The 24406-nt window shown below is 42.3% G+C and overlaps 1 protein-coding gene and 1 long non-coding RNA gene across 4 annotated transcripts in view; both read right to left on the bottom strand.

The window, feature by feature from the left end:
- Positions 1-998: 998 nt before the first annotated feature.
- The window catches only part of LOC139406274 (death-associated protein kinase 2b), an 84979-nt gene continuing 61571 nt past the window's right edge, over positions 999-24406 (bottom strand). Inside the window, exons 4-13 of one of the 3 annotated variants that reach the window (XR_011633971.1) lie at positions 20145-20283; positions 12627-12759; positions 10818-10866; positions 8347-8373; positions 8105-8257; positions 6011-6056; positions 4597-4686; positions 4330-4413; positions 1908-2495; positions 999-1788 (exon numbers count right to left, since the gene is read on the bottom strand). Coding sequence is in view for 1 of the 3 variants with exons in the window: in XM_071148729.1 (XP_071004830.1) it covers positions 2415-2495; positions 4330-4413; positions 4597-4686; positions 6011-6056; positions 8105-8257; positions 8347-8373; positions 10818-10866; positions 12627-12759; positions 20145-20283 (802 nt within the window). In the remaining 2 variants the exon portion in view is untranslated. Of the gene's footprint in view, positions 2496-4329; positions 4414-4596; positions 4687-6010; positions 6057-8104; positions 8258-8346; positions 8374-10817; positions 10867-12626; positions 12760-20144; positions 20284-24406 lie in introns of all 3 variants that reach the window. The other 2 variants (XR_011633972.1, XM_071148729.1) reach the window with 2 other exon arrangements.
- Positions 2824-4267, bottom strand: LOC139406276 (uncharacterized). Its single transcript, XR_011633973.1, has 3 exons — positions 3007-4267; positions 2906-2937; positions 2824-2860 (listed from the first exon to the last, which is right to left on the bottom strand). It is a non-coding gene; the product is annotated as an uncharacterized lncRNA (long non-coding RNA).

Here is a 24406-nt window from a genome sequence, read left to right as displayed (position 1 = left end):
AGAATGAGGACGTTAGTCATTTATGAGGACTACAGCAGAATGAGGACAAGAGCAGAATGAGGAAGTTAGTCTCTTATGAGGACTACAGCAGAATGAGGACAAGAGCAGAATGAGGAAGTTAGTCTCTTATGAGGACAAGAGCAGAATGAGGAAGTTAGTCACTTATGAGAACTACAGCAGAATGAGGACAAGAGCAGAATGAGGAAGTTAGTCACTATTGAGGACAAGAGCAGAATGAGGAAGTTAGTCTCTTACGAGGACAAGAGCAGAATGAGGAAGTTAGTCACTTATGAGGACAACAGCAGAATGAGGAAGTTAGTCACTTATGAGGACAACAGCAGAATGAGGACAAGAGCAGAATGATGAAGTTAGTCACTTATGAGGACAACAGCAGAATGAGGAAGTTAGTCACTTATGAGAACAACAGCAGAATGAGGACAACAGCAGAATGAAGAAGTTAGTCTCTTATGAGGACAACAGCAGAATGAGGAAGTTAGTCACTTATGAGGACAACAGCAGAATGAGGAAGTTAGTCTCTTATGAGGACAACAGCAGAATGAGGACAAGAGCAGAATGAGGAAGTTAGTCTCTTATGAGGACAACAGCAGAATGAGGAAGTTAGTCACTTATGAGGACTACAGCAGAATGAGGACAAGAGCAGAATGAGGAAGTTAGTCTCTTATGAGGACAACAGCAGAATGAGGAAGTTAGTCTCTTATGAGGGCAACAGCAGAATGAGGAAGTTAGTCACTTATGGGGACAACAGCAGAATGAGGACAAGAGCAGAATGAGGAGGTTAGTCACTTATGGGGACAAGAGCAGAATGAGGAAGTTAGTCTCTTATGAGGACAAGAGCAGAATGAGGAAGTTAGTCACTTATGAGGACAACAGCAGAATGAGGAAGTTAGTCACTTATGAGGACAACAGCTGAGCGAGGAAGTTAGTCAATTATGACGACAATAGCAGAATGAGGACAAGAGCAGAATGAGGAGGTTAGTCACTTATGAGGACAACAGCAGAATGAGGAAGTTAGTCACTTATGAGGACAACAGCAGAATGAGGACAACAGCAGAATGAGGAGGTTGTTCATTTATGAGGACCACAGCTGAGCGAGGAAGTTAGTCAATTATGACGACAATAGCAGAATGAGGAAGTTGGTTATTTAAGACAATTAAATAACAACATTGAATTATCTGTGAGCTGTCCTCTTCCTTTCCACTGTAAGCCTAACCTGTACCCCAACATATACCCAAACCTGTCAACTGTAACCCTAACCCTAACCTGTCCATTGTAACCCTAACCCTAACCCTAACCTGTCCACTGTAACCCTAACCTGTACCCTGTAACCCTAACCTGTCCACCATAACCCTAACCTGTCCACTGTAACCCTAACCTGTCCACTGTAACCCTAACCTGTCCACTGTAACCCTAACCTGTCAACTGTAACCCTAACCCGCAGCCTAACCTGTACCCTGTAACCCTAATCTGTACCCTGTAACCCTAACCTGTCAACTGTAACCCTAACCTGTCCACTGTAACCCTAACCTGTCCACTGTAACCCTAACCTGTCCACTGTAACCCTAACCCTAACCTGTACCCTGTAACCCTAACCTGTACCCTGTAACCCTAACCTGTCCACTGTAACCCTAACCTGTCAACTGTAACCCTAACCTGTACCCTAACCTGTACCCTGTCCTAACCTGTACCCTGTAACCCTAACCTTTCCACTATCCTAACCTGTCCCCTATCCTAACCGGTCCCCTATCCTAACCTGTACCTTATCCTAACCTGTACCATATCCTAACCGATCCCCTATCCTAACCTGTACCCTATCCTAACCTGTACCCTATCCTAACCTGTACCCTATCCTAACCTGTCCCCTGTACCAACCTGTCCCCTATCCTAACCGGTCCCCTATCCTAACCTGTACCTTATCCTAACCTGTACCCTATCCTAACCTGTACCCTATCCTAACCTGTACCCTATCCTAACCTGTACCCTAACTTGTCCCCTATCCTAACCTGTAACCCTAACCTGTCCACTGTAACCCTAACCTGTACCCTATCCTAACCTGTACCCTATCCTAACCTGTACCCTAACCTGTACCCTATCCTGTACCCTATCCTAACCTGTACCTTGTAACCTGTCCCCTATCACATGTACATTTCTACAATCTAGATAGCTTTACAGAAGGCAGGGATTCAAATACCATTTCTGTTGGCGCTGAAATCACTCCATCCACACTATCAACGTGTTTCATCTATTGCCCCAGAAAATGTGTTTTTAGAATGCTGTGCAACATATAAAAGACATTGTATGGACAGCAGTTTTTGAATTAGTCTCTGTGACTGCTTTTGGACCAATCATGTGTGCTACAGACACACATTCAACAAATCAGAAAAGACAGGCAGGCTTCAGGAAGTGTTGCTTCTCTTCCTGGTTCTGGGTCTTTTCTTCATGATCATCTCCGTCTCCTGGTCGCTCTCACAGTCCCTCTGGAAGTATGATAAAACAACAGACCTTATTAACCCGAGCTGCAAACCTTAACTAGAGCTGCAAACCCGAGCTGCAAACCTTAACAAGAGCTGTAAACCTTAACCTGAGCTGCAAACATTAACATGAGCTGCAAACCTGAGCTGCAAACCTGAACATGAGCTGCAAACCTGAGCTGCAAACCTTAACCTGAGCTGCAAACCTTAACATGAGCTGCAAACCTGAGCTGCAAACCTGAGCTGCAAACCTGAGCTGCAAACCTGAACATGAGCTGCAAACCTGAGCTGCAAACCTTAACCTGAGCTGCAAACCTGAACATGAGCTGCAAACCTGAGCTGCAAACCTTAACCTGAGCTGTAACCTTAACCTGAGCTGCAAACCCGAGCTGCAAACCTGAACATGAGCTGCAAACCTGAGCTGCAAACCTTAACCTGAGCTGCAAACCTGAACATGAGCTGCAAACCTGAGCTGCAAACCTTAACCTGAGCTGTAACCTTAACCTGAGCTGCAAACCCGAGCTGCAAACCTTAACCCGAGCTGCAAACCCTTAACCCGAGCTGTAACCTTAACCTGAGCCAGAAACAACTGTTGTGCACCACCCTTACCACTCAACAACATGCCTCAAATTGCAGCATATAGTTTATTTTGCTTTCAGAGAATGCCATCACTGTCTGTCACACACACAGTCACACTTCTCTTCCCAAAACAACTGAATGTACAGTGTGCAACCATCAACAGAGTTAATTATGTATTACTTATTTTAGTTTGAGAACTAACAGAATAACATGTCTGTGGAAAACAGAAGCAGCATTCTGCACCGTGACAGTACCCAGGCGGCATATTTATAACACCTTTCACAGGGACTGTACTGTTGCCTACTGTATACTGCTAACAACACATACAATACTAAACACTGTAATATAATCATGCTGCCGGTCCCATAGACCTGCTGTAGATCTGATCTAGTTAACCCATAAACCTGCTGTAGATCTGATCTAGTTAACCCATATACCTGCTGTAGAACTGATCTAGTTAACCCATAGATCTGTTGCTACCAGTGATAGCTCATGTAGAAAAACATCAAACTTGACTCTTTAGATAAGAGCGTCTGATGAATGACTCTGGATAAGAGCGTCTGATGAAGGACTCTGGATAAGAACGTCTGATGAAGGACTCTGGATAAGAGCGTCTGATGAATGACTCTGGATAAGAGCGTCTGATGAATGACTCTGGATAAGAGCGTCTGATGAAGGACTCTGGATAAGAGCGTCTGATGAATGACTCTGGATAAGAGCGTCTGATGAAGGACTCTGGATAAGAGCGTCTGATGAAGGACTCTGGATAAGAGCGTCTGATGAATGACTCTGGATAAGAGCGTCTGATGAATGACTCTGGATAAGAGCGTCTGATGAATGACTCTGGATAAGAGCGTCTGATGAAGGACTCTGGATAAGAGCGTCTGATGAAGGACTCTGGATAAGAGCGTCTGATGAATGACTCTGGATAAGAGCGTCTGATGAATGACTCTGGATAAGAGCGTCTGATGAATGACTCTGGATAAGAGCGTCTGATGAATGACTCTGGATAAGAGCGTCTGATGAATGACTCTGGATAAGATGACTATCTAAATGTAGACTACAGCAGTGGAGGCTGCTGAGGGGAGGACGGCTCATAATAATGGCTGGAACGGAGCAAATGGAACGGCATCAAACCATGTTTGATATATTTGACACCATTCCACTCATTCCGATCCAGTCATTACCACGAGCCTGTCCTCCCCAATTAAGGTGCCACCAGCCTCCTGTGGACTAGACTGTGAGCTCCTATTGTACGTACCTCGTCCTGGTCTGCCAGCTTGGGATGACCTTTCTTCATCATACGAGTTAAATGGTTACAGAGAGACACAATTCTGAAGGAAAGCTGTTGGGGGGAGAGTTCAGAGTGAAAAGAGGCTCCATCTACACAAATCAAACCAAGCTGGGAGGGAATGTAGGCCCTGAGGCAGACACACAGTTGTGATTAGGAGAGCAACCAAGTGTATAAATTAATTCCCCAAAAGGTTTCTTTCCATACACTCCTATTGCCGTGTAAGGTCTGTTTTACCTTCCACCTGCGTCGGGCGTATTGTCTCCTGAAGTTCTCCAGGTTGACCACAGACTGTCTCTTTACCAGGGCCTGTCTGGAGTCCATCGGCTGCAGGGGGACAACACACATGGTTAAAGACAGCTATCTATACCTAGGAAATCCTATCCTTCCTGTTTGGCCCTGTCCGGGGGTGTCATCGGATGGGGCCACAGTGTCTCCTGACCCCTCCTGTCTCAGCCTCCAGTATTTATGCTGCAGTAGTTTATGTGTCGGGGGGCTAGGGTCAGTTTGTTATGTCTGGAGTCCAACGGCTGCAGGGGGACAACACACACGGTTAAAGACAGGGATCTATACCTAGGAAATCTAGGTATAAGCAACAGTGTTGTGTCTGATTCAAGACCGGAGCAAACCGAGACGAAGAGGGGGACAAGACCAGAATAATGTGAGTCCAATTCACCACCATGATAAGAGTTCAACATGTCCAGTATTTCTGGGTTAATATTTCAGAACAACATAGCGGTGAAAAAAATAGCCATTCTAAAAATGAGTACTAACCCAAACACAGTGGGGAAGAATGGGCCTTCTACGCCTTCAAAGGCTAAGGATAAATTAAACATGTTTTATTTTATTTATTTAACTAGGAAAGTCAGTTAAGGACAAATTCTTATTTACAATGACGGCCTACCAAAAGGAAGGGACGGGGGCTAGGAGAGTGTCCATGATCGTGTCTTTGAATGAAGAGATGGAGATAAAACTGTCCAGTGATATTAAGTATCTAATGCAGGAATCTAATGCAGGAACATTTAGATAAACCCTCTCAAACTTTTTCAGCTAGTTGGCCGTCAAAATTGCACTGATAAACAATGGGGAAATGTAGCCTCCTCGTCCTTCTGCAGCTTGCCTGCCAATGCATGCTTGTCCCAACCAAGCACCCAAGCTAACGGGCTAAAGTTGGCTAGCTACTTCCAGACACAAGTGAGAGAACACCCCACTCTGACCATTTTACTCGTCGTAGCAGAGCTGGTTAGGCTGTTAACATGTTATCCAGAGAGTTCTTTACTAACTATTAAGGTTTTTACTTTTTACTCGTCGTAGCAGAGCTGATTAGGCCTTTTCTTTGTGCCTACATTTACTGACACCGGTCATATTCAGCAGGTGTTGTGCTTTCATAAATTCAGCAGTCCTCTGAAATCGGAGTAGATAGCCAGAGTGAATTTACGAAAGCAAGATATCTAACTGTATAACAGTCGTTGAAGTTCTTAATAGCTAAATCAAATGACTCCTGCATCTCTGGCTGTGTATAGCCACCGAAAAATGATATGAGGGGGAAAAAGTCAGTCAGGGTGGCAACATTTCTATCTCTGCAGAACAGAATGTTATAGTCGAGCTTTAAAGTGTTCAACAAATAAAACATGATATAATAAACCATTACCTGTATCCAGGGATGGTTCAGAGCACCATGGATTGTCAACCGTTTTCTGAAAGGCAAAGAACAACAGTAAAGGTTTGTTAGCTTAGCGAGGGGACGCGCGTACACACACACATAAAGAAGTGTTGTCACTCTATGAAAACAGATGGTTGGCAAGTGAACAAGTCCCATCCTGCCTCGACACTGACAACCTCTGGGTTATGCATGTACTGTAGGTTCCTACCCAGCTGGATATTGTGTCTCTGTCTCTCAAGGAAACAAGTCCAGTAACTAATCATTTAACAAAGAAAGATGAATACTGGAGGGATGCTAGTCCTGAGCTACAGGCAGTTAGATTTGGGTATATCATTTTGGGTAAAAAAAAATAAAAAAAGGGGTGGATCCTTGTTAAGTATGCTCCCTTTAATTCTCTCTCTCCCTCCCCTCCAGGAGGACCTGAGCCCATGGAGGACCATGCATCAGGACTACCTGGCCCGATGACTCCTTGCTGTCCCCAGTCCACCTGGTTGTGCTGCTGCTCCAGTTTCAACTGTTCTGCCTGGAACCCTGACCTGTTCACCGGACGTGCTACCTTGTCCCGGACCTGTTGTTTTTGACTCTCTCTCTCTACCGCACCTGCTGTCTCTAACTCTGAACGCTCGGGTATAAAAAGACAATTGACATTTACTCCTGAGGTGCTGTACCCTCTACAACCACTGTGATTATTATTATTTGACCCTGCTGGTCTTCTATGAACATTTGAACATCTTGGCCATGTACTGTTATAATCTCCACCTGGCACAGCCAGAAGAGGACTGGCCACCCCTCATAGCCTGGTTCCTCTCTAGGTTTCTTCCTAGGTTCTGGCCTTTCTAGGAGAGTTTGTCCTTGCCACCCCTCATAGCCTGGTTCCTCTCTAGGTTTCTTCCTAGGTTTTGGCCTTTCTAGGGAGTTTTTCCTAGCCACCGTGCTTCTACACCTGCATTGCTTGCTGTTTGGGGTTTTAGGCTGGATTTCTGTACAGCACTTTGAGATATTAGCTGATGTAAGAAGGGCTTCATAAATAAATATGATTGATTGATGTTAAGTAACACACACTAGCAATCAGTGCTTTTTGAGGTCTTTTCGGTTGGATTATTTCAAAATAATCTTGTTTTCAGTGTATATTTTTTTTAAATAATGAAATGCGCTATGCATTATGTGGGTTGAACGCTGTAACAAAACAGAATAAAACAATTAATCAAAGTCCCCTGATTTTAGTGACTGTCCCATTACTGACGATCATTTATTAACAATAATAAACAAACACCATAATTTGCAAATAAATTCATTAAAAATCCTACAATGTGATTTTCTGGATTTTTTTTTCTCATTTTGTCTGTCATAGTTGAAGTGTACCTATGATGAAAATTACAGGCCTCTCATCTTTTTAAGTGGGAGAACTTGCACAATTGGTGGCTGGCTAAATACTTTTTTCCCCCACTGTATATACTCTTACATTAGTTTTATTTGATTCCTATACTATTTCCTTCCAAGTCATCATCTCTATAGAGTTGCTGCCTGACAAAATCACTATTTTAGTAGTTCTTCAAAGTAAATAAGACATAACTTTTATGACTGCTGAATTGCAACTATTAATGACTTGGATTATGTATTTTCAGGTTAAGATAACTTGTGAAAAAACTGCCCTCTGTCCCTCTCCATCATGCATTTTTCTGTGTCTGCCCCACACTAAAAGAAACACACAGACCGGACAAGGAGGCGCGCAATGAATTATGGTCATTGTAGTTAATTACCATGTTTTCTGGCCTGTTGGAAACTACAACTCCCTACTACATCACACAGTTTGGGCTTGATCTGATTCATCTCCAGAGAAACTACGCAATGTGCGCATTGAGCTCACAGGAAAACCCTGAAGAAAATTGAATTCAAATAATTTTAATTTCAATTAGTTGTTTAAAAACTGAAAGATAACCTACATTTTGATGAATCGCTCAGCACTGACACACCCAGTGTTAAGGTTGAGATCTCTCCTCTGCAGCTGGCTAGCTCAGAACTCCACATACGGGTCTTTATTCTCATCTGACCTTTGACCTATGTGTATCTCTAACCCCTAACCTGGTGTCTTTCTCCAGTAGTTGTCGTATAAAGCTTTTGGCCAGCTCACTGGTCCTGCTGAACAACTCGTCATCGAACTCGTAGGCTATGGCTGAGATGTTCCCTAGAGTCTCCTGCTTCGAGTCACCAAGGAACGGCGACGCTCCACTCAAACTGAAAACACACACAGTCATTAGTGACACTGTCCAAACTGTCACATCAATAGATGTATAAGCCATCTACTTTAAACCGTTTCTACTTACAGTATGTAGGTGATGACTCCGATGCTCCTGTGACAGAAGAGGAGAACACAAGGTTCATCAGCGGAGATGATTCACAGCCGGTCAGCTGTCCTGGTGTTGTATCTGTAGTGAGGTTGGTGGATGGAACGCATGGTGTGTCTGTGTGTATCTGTGAGTGTGTATCTAAGTGGGTGTATGTATGTTTATCTATGTGTGTGTTTATCTATGTGTTTATCTATCTGTGTGTGTGTGTGTATATGTGTGTTTATCTATCTATCTGTGTGTTTATCGATCTGTGTGTTTATCTAGCTATCTGTATGTTTATCTATCTGTGTGTTTATCTATCTATGTGTGTATCTATCTGTGTGTGTGTTTATCTATCTATGTGTATCTATCTATGTGTATCTATCTATCTATGTGTATCTATCTATCTATCTATCTATCTATCTATCTGTGTGTGTGTGTGTGTGTGTCTCTGTCTATCTGTGTGTCTATCTGCGTGTGTATATCTATCTGTGTGTGTATTATCTGTGTGTGTTTCTATTTGTGTATATCTATCTGTGTGTGTATCTATCTGTGTGTATATCTATATGTGTGTATATCTATCTGTGTGTGTATCTATCTGTGTGTATATCTATATGTGTGTATATCTATCTGTGTGTGTATCTGTGTGTGTGTGTGTGTGTGTGTATCTATCTATGTGTGTATCTGTGTGTGTATCTGTGTGTGTATGTATCTGTATCTATGTGTGTATATCTGTGTGTGCGTATCTATGTGTGTATCTACAGTACCAGTCAAAAGGGGTTTTCTTTATTTTTTTACTATGTTCTGCATTGTAGAATAATAGTGAAGAATCAAAACTATGAAATGACACATATGGAATCATGTAGTAACCAAATAAGTGTTAAACAAATCAAAAGATATTTTATATTTGAGATTCTTCAAAGTAGACACCCTTTGCCTTGATGACAGCTTTGCACGCTCTTGGCATTCTGTCAACCAGCTTCAGGAGGTATTCACCTGGAATGCATTTCAATTAACAGGTGTGCCTTGTTAAAAGTTCATTTGTGGAATTTCTTTCCTTCTTAATGCGTTTGAGCCAATCAGTTGTGTTGTGACACGGTAGGAGTGGTATACAGAAGACAGTCCTATTTGGTTAAAAAACAAGTCCATGTTATTGCAAGAACAGCTTAAATAAGCAAAGAGAAACGACAGTCCATTATTAGGTGTCCGGAAAATGTCAAATTTGGAAAGTTTCTTCAAGTGCAGTCGCAAAAATAATCAGGTGCTATGATGAAACTGGCTCTTATGAGGACCTCCACAGGAAAGGAAGATCCAGAGTTACCTCTGCTGCAGAGGATAAGTTCATTAGACTTACCAGACTCAGAAATTGCAGCCTAAATAAATGCTTTACATACAGTGCCTTGCGAAAGTATTCGGCCCCCTTGAACTTTGCGACCTTTTGCCACATTTCAGGCTTCAAACATAAAGATATAAAACTGTATTTTTTTGTGAAGAATCAACAACAAGTGGGACACAATCATGAAGTGGAACGACATTTATTGGATATTTCAAACTTTTTTAACAAAAAAAAAAACTGAAAAATTGGGCGTGCAAAATTATTATTATTATTATTAAATTATTATTATTATACGGTGTGATGGTGATTTATTTAGAATTCAAGGCACACGTAACCAGCATGGCTACCACAGTATTCTGCAGCGATACTCCATCCCATCTGGTTTGTGCTTAGTGGGACTATTATTTGTTTTTCAACAGGACAATGACCCAACACACCTCCAGGCTGTGTAAGAGCTATTTGATCAAGAAGGAGAGTGATGGAGTGCTGCATCAGATGACCTGGCCTCCATAATCACCCAACCTCAACCCAATTGAGATGGTTAGGGATGAGTTGGACCGCAGATTGATGGAAAAGCAGCCAACAAGTGTTCAGCATACTCCTTCAAGACTGTTGGAAAAGCATTCCAGGTGAATCTGGTTGAGAGAATACCAAGTGTGCAAAGCTGTCATCAAGACAAATGGTGGCTACTTTGAAGAATCTAAAAAATATTTAGATTTATTTAACACTTCTTTGGTTCCTACATGACTCCATATGTGTTATTTCATCGTTTTGATGTCTTCACTATTATTCTACAGTGTAGTCATAAAAAAAAGAAAAACCCTTAATTGAGTAGGTGTGTCCAAACTTTTGACTGGTAGTGTGTGTGTGTGTGTGTGTGTGTGTGTGTGTGTGTGTGTGTGTGTGTGTGTGTGTGTGTGTGTGTGTGTGTGTGTGTGTGTGTGTGTGTGTGTGTGTGTGTGTGTGTGTGTGTGTATGTGTGTGTGTGTGTGTGTGTGTGTGTGTGTGTGTGTGTGTGTGTGTGTGTGTGTGTGTGTGTGTGTGTGTGTGTGTGTGTGTGTGTGTGTGTGTGTGTGTGAAAGCATGTTGTATAAATTAAACCAATGCGTGTGAGGTAGTTATCAGCTCTTACCACATGTCTGCTTCTAAACCCAGAGGCTCATAGTTGACGACTTCTGGAGCTGGAAATACATATTATCACAACACACTACAGTCTCTCCACGACACAGCACTATGACATGACACAACACACTACAGTCTCTCCACGACACAGCACAATGACACAGCACTATGACATGACACAACACACTACAGTCTCTCCACTACACAGCACTATGACACAGCACTATGACATGACACAACACTACACAGTCTCTCCACGACACAGCACTATGACACAGCACTATGACATGACACAACACTACACAGTCTCTCCACGACACAGCACTATGACACAGCACTATGACATGACACAACACACTACAGTCTCTCCACGACACAGCACAATGACACAGCACTATGACATGACACAACACACTACAGTCTCTCCACGACACAGCACAATGACACAGCACTATGACATGACACAACACTACACAGTCTCTCCACGACACAGCACTATGACACAGCACTATGACATGACACAACACTACACAGTCTCTCCACGACACAGCACTATGACACAGCACTATGACATGACACAACACTACACAGTCTCTCCACGACACAGCACAATGACACAGCACTATGACATGACACAACACTACACAGTCTCTCCACGACACAGCACTATGACACAGCACTATGACATGACACAACACTACACAGTCTCTCCACGACACAGCACTATGACACAGCACTATGACATGACACAACACTACACAGTCTCTCCACGACACAGCACTATGACATGACACAACACACTACAGTCTCTCCACGACACAGCACTATGACATGACACAACACACTACAGTCTCTTCACAACACAGCACTATGACATGACACAACACACTACAGTCTCTCCACGACACAACACTATGACATGACACAACACACTACAGTCTCTCCACTACACAGCACTATGACATGACACAACACACTACAGTCTCTCCACAACACAGCACTATGACATGACACAACACACTACAGTCTCTCCACGACACAGCACAATGACACAGCACTATACAATGACACAACACTATGACATGACACAACACACTACAGTCTCTCCACTACACAACACTATACAATGACACAACACTATGACACAACACACTACAGTCTCTCCACTACACAGCACTATGACATGACACAACACTATGACACAACACACTACAGTCTCTCCACTACACAGCACTATGACATGACACAACACTATGACACAACACACTACAGTCTCTCCACCATACAACACTATACAATGACACAACACTATGACATGACACAACACTACACAATGACATTCCAGGTGAAGCTGGTTGAGAGAATACCAAGTGTGCAAATGACACAACACAATGACACAACAACTCTACACAATGACAACACTACACAATGACACAACAACTCTACACAATGGCACTACACAATGACAACACTACAGCTCTACACAATGACATGACACAACACTACACAATGACAACACTATACAATGACAACACTACAACTCTAGACAATGACATGACACAACACTACACAATGACAACACTACGCAATGACAACACTACACAATGACAACACTACAACTCTACACAATGACATGACACAACACTACACAATGACAACACTACGCAATAACAACACTACACAATGACAACACAACACAATGAAACAACACTACACATTCTCTCCAACATGGTCTATTGTCAAATATCAGTCAATAAAATGTAGATGAAGCCTGGTATACATAAACATGACGTCCTCCTCAATGCCTTGAAATACTTACCCACAAATTCAGGTGTCCCAAAGATCTTTTTAAAGTCCGTCCCGACCTGATCCATCTTATGAGCCAGACCAAAGTCTATGAGCTTGATGCGCGGCAGATCAACATTCTTATCCAACAGCATGATGTTCTCAGGCTGAAAACAAGAACATTAGCTTTAGGAACTACAGAGCCCCTGTTGATAACAGGATGACCAGAACATTAGGTACTACAGAGCTCCTGTTGATAAACAGGATGACCAGAACATTAGGTACTACAGAGCCCCCGTTGATAAACAGGATGACCAGAACGTTAGGTACTACAGAACATTAGGTACTACAGAGCTCCTGTTGATAACAGGATGACCAGAACATTAGCATAGCCTAGTGGTTAGAGCTTTGGACTAGTAACCGAAAGGTTACAAGTTCAAATCCCTGAGCTGAAGAGATCTGTCGTTCTGCCCCTGAACAAGGCAGTTCACCCACTGTTCCTAGGCTGTCATTGAAAATAAGAATTTGTTCTTAACTGACTTGCCTAGTTAAATAAAGGTAAAATAAAAAGCTGAGGTACAGTGAGTTGAAAGGCTGATTATAGTTGACCCTTCGCTAAGCCCTGCCCCAGAATCTTGGGCAACCAATCGCAGCACTCCAATGGATATCAACTGTCGTCGAGTCCAACACCTCTGACAGGCTTATGTTTCAAACGCATGAGAGCTATGGCAAAACGGACAATTTTCATCATAAGTAGCAACATTTTTAAATAGCTAAATTACCGTGCACTTGGGGTAGTTGCTACGGTGATTCCTGAAATTCACAGACTGTTGGAGTATTTTTGAAATTCGAAATTATACTTATGTTACATTGTTTGGTAGTTCAGATGGTTAGTTGGTGCTGTCTCATTGGCCACCAAACATTGGTAAAGGTAGCTAGCTAGCCACTTGATATAACTTGTTTTCTCAAAATGTATGTTAGCTAGCTAAGTTAGCCATGTTATTAATGCAAATACCGTCTGTTGAGGATGTCTGTCTGCTACAGGTCAGAGAGCACAGGGAGAATGTCTGTCTGCTACAGGTCAGAGAGCACAGGGAAAATGTCTGTCTGTCTGCTACAGGTCAGAGAGCACAGGGAGAATGTCTGTCTGCTACGGGTCAGAGAGCACAGGGAGAATGTCTGTCTGTCTGCTACAGGTCAGAGAGCACAGGGAGAATGTCTGTCTGCTATAGGTCAGAGAGCACAGGGAGAATGTCTGTCTGTCTGCTACAGGTCAGAGAGCACAGGGAGAATGTCTGTCTGCTACGGGTCAGAGAGCACAGGGAGAATGTCTGTCTGTCTGCTATGGGTCAGAGAGCACAGGGAGAATGTCTGTCTGCTACAGGTCAGAGAGCACAGGGAGAATGTCTGTCTGTCTGCTACAGGTCAGAGAGCACAGGGAGAATGTCTGTCTGTCTGATACGGGTCAGGGAGGATGAATCATATTGAAATAGTGACTAGGGCTGTGGCGGTCATGACATTTTGTCAGACGGTATCATGCAAATGACTGCCGGTCTCACAGTAAATGACCGTGACAGCTGGTCTCATGGTAAATGACTGCTGGTCTCATGGTAAATGACTGCTGGTCTCACGGTAAATGACAGCTGGTCTCATGGTAAATAACTGCTGGTCTCATGGTAAATGACTGCTGGTCTCATGGTAAATGACTGCTGGTCTCACGGTAAATGACTGCTGGTCTCATGGTAAATGACTGCTGGTCTCATGGTAAATGACTGTGACTGCTGGTCTCATGGTAAATGACCGTGCTGCTGGTCTCATGGTAAATGACCGTGACTGCTGGTCTCATGGTAAATGACTGCTGGTCTCATGGTAAATGACTGCTGGTCTCATGGTAAATGACCGTGACTGCTGGTCTCATGGTAAATGACCGTGACTGCTGGTCTCATGGTAAATGACTGCTGGTCTCATGGTAAATGACCGTGACTGCTGGTCTCATGGTAAATGACCGTGACTGCTGGTCTCATGGTAAATGACTGCTGGTCTCATGGTAAATGACCGTGACTGCTGGTCTCATGGTAAATGACAGCTGGTCTCATGGTAAATGACAGCTGGTCTCATGGTAAATGACAGCTGGTCTCATGGTAAATGACAGCTGGTCTCATGGTAAATGACCGTGACTGCTGGTCTCATGGTAAATGACCGGGACTGCTGGTCTCATGGTAAATGACTGCTGGTCTCATGGTAAATGACCGTGACTGCTGGTCTCATGGTAAAAGACTGCTGGTCTCATGGTAAATGACTGCTGGTCTCATGGTAAATGACTGCTGGTCTCATGGTAAATGACCGTGACTGCTGGTCTCATGGTAAATGACTGCTGGTCTCATGGTAAATTACCATGACTGCTGGTCTCATGGTAAATGACTGCTGGTCTCATGGTAAATGACTGCTGGTCTCATGGTAAATGACTGCTGGTCTCATGGTAAATGACTGTGACTGCTGGTCTCATGGTAAATGGCCGTGACAGCTGGTCTCATGGTAAATGACCGTGACAGCTGGTCTCATGGTAAATGACAGCTGGTCTCATGGTAAATGACTGCTGGTCTCATGGTAAATGACCGTGACTGCTGGTCTCATGGTAAATGACCGTGACTGCTGGTCTCATGGTAAATGACTGCTGGTCTCACGGTAAATGACCGTGACTGCTGGTCTCATGGTAAATGACCGTGACTGCTGGTCTCATGGTAAATGACAGCTAGTCTCATGGTAAATGACTGCTGGTCTCATGGTAAATTACTGTGCTGCTGGTCTCATGGTAAATGACCGTGACAGCTGGTCTCATGGTAAATGACTGCTGGTCTCATGGTAAATGACCGTGACTGCTGGTCTCATGGTAAATGACTGCCGGTCTCATGGTAAATGACTCTTGGTCTCATGGTAAATGACCGTGACAGCCGGTCTCATGGTAAATGACTGCTGGTCTCATGGTAAATGACCGTGACTGCTGGTCTCATGGTAAATGACTGCCGGTCTCATGGTAAATGACTGCTGGTCTCATGGTAAATGACTGTGACTGCCGGTCTCATGTTAAATGACTGCTGGTCTCATGGTAAATGACCGTGACTGCTGGTCTCATGGTAAATGACTGCCGGTCATATATTCTGGAAGTGTCTGCTCTTTCCAAAATTACAACCAACTGATATATTCTGGAAGTGTCTGCTCTATCCAAAATTACAACCAACTGATATATTCTGGAAGTGTCTGCTCTATCCAAAATTACAACCAACTGATATATTCTGGAAGTGTCTGCTCTATCCAAAATTACAACCAACTTATATATTCTGGAAGTGTCTGCTCTATCCAAAATCACAACCAACTGATATATTCTGGAAGTGTCTGCTCTATCCAAAATTACAACCAACTGATATATTCTGGAAGTGTCTGCTCTATCCAAAATTACAACCAACTGATATATTCTGGAAGTGTCTGCTCTTTCCAAAATTACAACCAACTGATATATTCTGGAAGTGTCTGCTCTATCCAAAATTACCACCAACTGATATATTCTGGAAGTGTCTGCTCTATCCAAAATTACAACCAACTGATATATTCTGGAAGTGTCTGCTCTATCCAAAATTACCACCAACTGATATATTCTGGAAGTGTCTGCTCTATCCAAAATTACAACCAACTGATATATTCTGGAAGTGTCTGCTCTATCCAAAATGACAACCAACTGATATATTCAGGAAGTGTCTGCTCTTTACAAAATTACAACCAACTGATATATTCTGGAAGTGTCTGCTCTATCCAAAATTACCACCAACTGATATATTCTGGAAGTGTCTGCTCTTTCCAAAATTACCACCAACTGATATATTCTGGAAGTGTCTGCTCTATCCAAAATGACAACCAACTGATATATTCTGGAAGTGTCTGCTCTTTCCAAAATTACAACCAACTGATATATTCTGGAAGTGTCTGCTCTTTCCAAAATTACAACCAACTGATATATTCTGGAAGTGTCTGCTCTATCCAAAATTACCACCAACTGATATATTCCGGAAGTGTCTGCTCTATCCAAAATTACAACCAACTGATATATTCTGGAAGTGTCTGCTCTATCCAAAATTACAACCAACTGATATATTCTGGAAGTGTCTGCTCTATCCAAAATTACAACCAACTGATATATTCTGGAAGTGTCTGCTCTATCCAAAATGACAACCAACTGATATATTCTGGAAGTGTCTGCTCTTTACAAAATTACAACCAACTGATATATTCTGGAAGTGTCTGCTCTATCCAAAATTACCACCAACTGATATATTCTGGAAGTGTCTGCTCTTTCCAAAATTACCACCAACTGATATATTCTGGAAGTGTCTGCTCTATCCAAAATGACAACCAACTGATATATTCTGGAAGTGTCTGCTCTTTCCAAAATTACAACCAACTGATATATTCTGGAAGTGTCTGCTCTTTCCAAAATTACAACCAACTGATATATTCTGGAAGTGTCTGCTCTATCCAAAATTACCACCAACTGATATATTCCGGAAGTGTCTGCTCTATCCAAAATTACAACCAACTGATATATTCTGGAAGTGTCTGCTCTATCCAAAATTACAACCAACTGATATATTCTGGAAGTGTCTGCTCTATCCAAAATTACAACCAACTGATATATTCTGGAAGTGTCTGCTCTATCCAAAATGACAACCAACTGATATATTCTGGAAGTGTCTGCTCTTTACAAAATTACAACCAACTGATATATTCTGGAAGTGTCTGCTCTATCCAAAATTACCACCAACTGATATATTCTGGAAGTGTCTGCTCTTTCCAAAATTACCACCAACTGATATATTCTGGAAGTGTCTGCTCTATCCAAAATGACAACCAACTGATATATTCTGGAAGTGTCTGCTCTTTCCAAAATTACAACCAACTGATATATTCTGGAAGTGTCTGCTCTTTCCAAAATTACCACCAACTGATATATTCTGTAAGTGTCTGCTCTTTCCAAATTACAACCAACTGATATATTCTGGAAGTGTCTGCTCTATCCAAAATCACAACCCACTGATATATTCTGGAAGTGTCTGCTCTATCCAAAATCACAACCAACTGATATATTCTGGAAGTGTCTGCTCTATCCAAAATTACAACCAACTGATATATTCTGGAAGTGTCTGCTCTATCCAAAATTACAACCAACTGATATATTCTGGAAGTGTCTGCTCTTTCCAAAATTACAACCAACTGATATATTCTGGAAGTGTCTGCTCTATCCAAAATTACAACCAACTGATATATTCTGGAAGTGTCTGCTCTTTACAAAATTACAACCAACTGATATATTCTGGAAGTGTCTGCTCTATCCAAAATTACAACCAACTGATATATTCTGGAAGTGTCTGCTCTATCCAAAATCACAACCAACTGATATATTCTGGAAGTGTCTGCTCTATCCAAAATTACCACCAACTGATATATTCTGGAAGTGTCTGCTCTATCCAAAATTACAACCAACTGATATATTCTGGAAGTGTCTGCTCTATCCAAAATGACAACCAACTGATATATTCTGGAAGTGTCTGCTCTTTACAAAATTACCACCAACTGATATATTCTGGAAGTGTCTGCTCTATCCAAAATTACAACCAACTGATATATTCTGGAAGTGTCTGCTCTTTCCAAAATTACAACCAACTGATATATTCTGGAAGTGTCTGCTCTATCCAAAATTACAACCAACTGATATATTCTGGAAGTGTCTGCTCTTTCCAAAATTACAACCAACTGATATATTCTGGAAGTGTCTGCTCTATCCAAAATTACAACCAACTGATATATTCTGGAAGTGTCTGCTCTTTCCAAAATTACAACCAACTGATATATTCTGGAAGTGTCTGCTCTATCCAAAATTACAACCAACTGATTGCAGCATTACTGCGAAAAGGGTGACGGCAAGTGGAAGAAGGGAAGAAGCTTGTTTTTCCCATTTTATTAAAGACCAAACTCTTGCCACAAAATTGGAAGCACAGAATTGTCTAGAATGTCATTGTATGCTGAAGCGTTAAGATTTCCCTTCACTGGAACTAAGGGGCCCGAATCATGAAAAACAGCCCCAGACCATTATTCCTCCTCCTCCTCCAAACTTTACAGTTGGCACTATTCATTGGGGCAGGTAGCGTTCTCCTGGCATCCGCTTTTGTATATATAGCATATATACATTATGATCCTGACTAGTCTCCCAGTCCCTGCTGCTGAAAAACATCCCCACAGCATGATGTTGCCACCACCATGCTTCATCGGGTGGTGCTGCCACCACCATGCTTCATCGGGTGGTGCTGCCACCACCATGCTTCACCATGCTGCATCGGGTTCTTGGTTAACTCCCTGACCAAGGCCCTTCTCTCCCGATTGCTCAGTTTGGCCGGGCGACCAACTCTAGGAAGAGTCTTGGTGGTTCCAAACATCTTCCATTTAAGAATGATGGAGACCACTGTGTTCTTGGTGAACTTCAATGCTGCAGAAATGTTTTGGTACCCTTCCCCAGATCTGTGCCTCGACACAATCCTGTCTCGGAGCTCTAGGGACAATTCCTTCAACCTCATGGCATGGTTTTTACTCTGACATGCACTGTCAACTGTGTGACTTTCCAAATCATGTTCAATCACCTCCAATCAAGTTGTAGAAACATCTCAAGGATGATCAATGGAAACAGGATGCACCTGAGCTCAATTTACAGTCTCATAGCAAAGGGTATAAATACTTATGTAAATAAGGTATTACTGTTTAATATTTGTAAAATATTTGCAAACATTTAAAAAAAAAAACAGTTTGTGCTTTGTCATGATGGGGTATTGTGTGTAGACTGATGAGGGATAAATAAAAATATATATATTTTAGAATAAGGCTGTAACGTAACAAAATGTGGAAAAATTCAGAGGGTCTGAATACTTTCCAAATGCCCTGTAGTTGTATAACGGCACAAGCATCATTTTAATTCAGGATTTTTGGGCCCATGTAGTAGACACATACGCTCTAATAGACATATGGGTGTTCTACATGCCTTGAATGAATCATCACCTTAGAAGGCGCTGTCCATTTCGCTTTGGCTTTGAAACAAGATCCACAACGACCAGGTTCTCCGTGCAGTTTCAACCTGCTGTTGATCGATCACAGTGAGGTCCAAAAATGTAGCCTAACAGTGAGTTTTAAAAGATACTGTTTAGATTGATGTCAGAGTGGGGACAACAGAACACCAGGCCTTTACCAGATGGCTGTTAAAGAGTTGGGAAGTACCAACGCATCAGCTCATGTACAGAGCCCATAGTAGGATATTACCATGACGCAACGTTCACCACTGACTGCAGACATGACTCGTGACTGCCTGAGTGGTAGTAATAAGGTCACAGCCCTAACTTAGTGACACGCTACATTGATGACAGCTCACAACAATCCTTGCAGGAAGTATTTCTAACCAACAGCTCCACTCCACCACACAGGTTCCATATTGCTAAAACGGCATGAGCATGTAAAGTACCTTGAGGTCAAAGTGTGCTATCCTCTTGCCATGGAGGAACTGGACTCCGTTCAGGATCTGTTTGATGAACTGGGTAGCCTCCTCTTCGCTCAGAGACTCCTTCTGAGCCAGGAAGTCAAACAGCTCTCCTCCAGACACCCTGCAACACAAACACACACTTTTAGGGATCCTGTGCTGCAGGTTATTAGGGAAATGATCTGTGGAATTCAGTGTCTTTCAGTGTGAGGCTGTCTAACTGACAGGCTGTCTGTCACACCATGCCCTCTATAACACTTACTGACAGGCTGTCTGTCACACCATGCCCTCTATAACACTTACTGACAGGCTGTCTGTCACACCATGCCCTCTATAACACTTACTGACAGGCTGTCTGTCACACCATGCCCTGCTATAACACTTACTGACAGGCTGTCTGTCACACCATGCCCTTCTATAACACTTACTGACTGGCTGTCTGTCACACCATGCCCTCTATAGCACTTACTGACTGGCTGTCTGTCACACCATGCCCTCTATAACACTTACTGACAGGCTGTCTGTCACACCATGCCCTGCTATAACACTTACTGACAGGCTGTCTGTCACACCATGCCCTTCTATAACACTAACTGACAGGCTGTCTGTCACACCATACCCTGCTATAACACTTACTGACAGGCCACACCATGCCCTCTATAACACTAACTGACTGGCTGTCTGTCACACCATGCCCTCTATAACACTTACTGACAGGCTGTCTGTCACACCATGCCCTGCTATAACACTTACTGACAGGCTGTCTGTCACAACATGCCTTCTATAACACGTACTGACAGAATGTCTGTCACACCATGCCTTCTATAACACTTACTGACAGAATGTCTGTCACACCATGCCCTTCTATAACACTAACTGACAGGCTGTCTGTCACACCATGCCTTCTATAACACTAATTGACAGAGTGCCTGTCACACCAGGCCTTCTATAACACTTACTGACAGGCTGTCTGTCACACCATGCCCTGCTATAACACTTACTGACAGGCTGTCTGTCACACCATGCCTTCTATAACACTAACTGACAGAGTGCCTGTCACACCATGCCTTCTATAACACTTACTGACAGGCTGTCTGTCACACCATGCCCTCTATAACACTTACTGACTGGCTGTCTGTCACACCATGCCTTCTATAACACTTACTGACAGGCTGGCTGTCACACCATTCCCTGCTATAACACTTACTGACATGCTGTCTGTCACACCATGCCCTCTATAACACTTACTGACTGGCTGTCTGTCACACCATGCCCAGCTATAACACTAACTGACAGGCTGCCTGTCACACCATGCCCTTCTATAACACTTACTGACAGGCTGTCTGTCACACCATGCCCTCTATAACACTAACTGACAGGCTGTCTGTCACACCATGCCTTCTATAACACTAACTGACAGGCTGTCTGTCGCACCATGCCTTCTATAACACTTACTGACAGGCTGTCTGTCACACCATGCCTTCTATAGCACTAACTGACAGGCTGTCTGTCACACCATGCCCTTCTATAACACTAACTGACAGGCTGTCTGTCACACCATGCCTTCTATAACACTAACTGACAGGCCACACCATGCCTTCTATAACACTTACTGACAGGCCACACCATGCCCTCTATAACACTTACTGACAGGCCACACCATGCCCTCTATAACACTAACTGACAGGCCACACCATGCCCTGCTATAACACTTACTGACAGGCTGTCTGTCACACCATGCCTTCTATAACACTTACTGACAGGCCACACCATGCCTTCTATAACACTTACTGACAGGCCACACCATGCCCTTCTATAACACTTACTGACAGGCCACACCATGCCTTCTATAACACTAACTGACAGGCTGTCTGTCACACCATGCCTTCTATAACACTAACTGACAGGCTGTCTGTCACACCATGCCTTCTATAACACTAACTGACAGGCTGTCTGTCACACCATGCCTTCTATAACACTAACTGACAGGCTGTCTGTCACACCATGCCTTCTATAACACTAACTGACAGGCTGTCTGTCACACCATGCCTTCTATAACACTAACTGACAGGCTGTCTGTCGCACCATGCCCTCTATAGTATTTATTGTGCTTAACAGTATTCTTGAACAGCACTGCCACTCCCCTTGCTTTGGGTGAGTAAGATGTTTAATATATTTCTTTATCCCAATCTTTTTTTAGTTAGTTCCATGTCTTGTCCTATTAAATGAGTTTCCTGCAACAGGGCTGTCACATGTTCATTTCTTGTATTATGTGTTTCCTTTTAAAATGTGACATGCCATGCACTTCACATTCCATGAAAATATGTTAAATTCTGAAAAAGCATTGTGTCTACTGGCCGTAAATTTAAATGAGTCAAAGATTGTCATTCCTGTAGTACATAGGAAGAAGTAGAATTGACAAAACATAGGAAGAAGTTGGTAATATACAATGCCGACAACATGTACTTTAGATAACGTTTGTGCCATTAATAACTCAAAACAAAAACAGGAGACCTAGAGACAACATTTTCACACAATACCCTCATATACCCATTGTTTCCCCTCTACCTTCCTCCCCCCCGCACTACGATCCAATTCCTGAGTAAACAAAACCACTCCTATATCTACTAAGCTTAATTCAATATGAAAAAGGATTAAAAGTTGTCTTATTTTAAAGTTTTAAACCAGATTCATTCATTCACTTTTCTAAAAGGCTCTAAAAACCAGATTCATTCATTCACTTTTCTAAAAGGCTGTCCCCCCCAAAATGGATTACAGATAGGAGATAGAAACCACATAAATCCAATTTTTTAAAAATAAAAAATATAATCAAATGTTATTTTTCACATGCACCGAATCCAACAGGTGTATATCTAGATCGTACCTTGAAACGCTTTAACCAACAATGCAGGATCACTTGAATCGTTGTCAGTGATATAGCAACGAAAAATATGCCCCCAGACATTCTAAAACCAGTAAATGACATGTACTCCTATCCTTCTTCTCTGTTTTTAAAGGTCATAGTTCATTTCATCATGTGGACAATGTTCAGGGAAGTTCATCTTCTAAAAAGTAAAGTTATGTGTATGATTTATGAGGAATAATGTATACTTCCACCTCTTTTTTTCAGTCGAATTTCAAACGGTGTTGTTTGAAATAAAATAAAAGTAGCCTAGTTATTATTACAGAGTGAAATCATATCAAATCAAATCAAACTTTATTTGTCACGTGCGCCAAATACAACAGGTGTAGTAGACCGTACAGTGAAATGCTTACTTACAGGCTCTAACCAATAGTGTGAAAAAAAGGTTGTGTGTGTGTGTGTGTGTGTGTGTGTGTGTGTGTGTGTGTGTGTGTGTGTGTGTGTGTGTGTGTGTGTGTGTGTGTGTGTGTGTGTGTGTGTAGGTAAAGAAATAAAACAACAGTAAAAAGACATTTGAAAATAAGAGTAGTAGGATTAGTAATGGTAGTAGTAGTAGTATTAGTAATGGTAGTGGTAGTATTATTAGTAATGGTAGTAGTAGTACTGGTAGTGGTAGTAATGGTAGTGGCAGTAGCAGTAGTAATGGTAGTAGTAGTAGTATTAGTAATGGTAGTAGTAGTACTGGTAGTAATGGTAGTAGTGGTAGTATTAGTAATGGTAGTGGTAGTAGTAGTAGTAATGGTAGTAGTAGTACTGGTAGTGGTAGTAATGGTAGTAATGGTAGTGGTAGTAGTAGTGGTAATAGTAGTAATGGTAGTAGTAGTAGTAGTAGTTGTACTGGTAGTGGTAGTAATGGTAGTGATGATAGTAGTAGTAGTATTAGTAAGGGTAGTGGTAGTAGTAGTAGTAATAGTAGTAATGATAGTAGTAGTAGTATTAGTAATGGTAGTAGTAGTAGTAGTACTGATAGTGGTAGTAATGGTAGTGGTAGTAGTATTAGTAATGGTAGTAGTAGTAGTAGTATTGGTAGTGGTAGTAATGGTAGTAGTAGTATTAGTAATGGTAGTAGTAGTAGTAGTACTGGTAGTGGCAGTAATGGTAGTAATGGTAGTAGTAGTAGTAGTAATGGTAGTAGTAGTATTAGTAATGGTAGTAATGGTAGTAGTAGTACTGGTAGTGGTAGTAATGGTAGTAGTAGTAGTAGTAGTAGTACTGGTAGTAGTGGTAGTAGTAGTACTGGTAGTGGTAGTAATGGTAGTAGTAGTAGTATTAGTAATGGTAGTAGTAGTAGTAGTACTGGTACTGGTAGTAATGGTAGTAATGG

The sequence above is a fragment of the Oncorhynchus clarkii genome, chromosome 4, assembly GCF_045791955.1.
Source record: "Oncorhynchus clarkii lewisi isolate Uvic-CL-2024 chromosome 4, UVic_Ocla_1.0, whole genome shotgun sequence".
NCBI lineage: Eukaryota > Metazoa > Chordata > Actinopteri > Salmoniformes > Salmonidae > Oncorhynchus > Oncorhynchus clarkii.
Note: the sequence above shows the minus strand (reverse complement) of the source record. Positions and strands in the feature narration are given on the sequence as shown.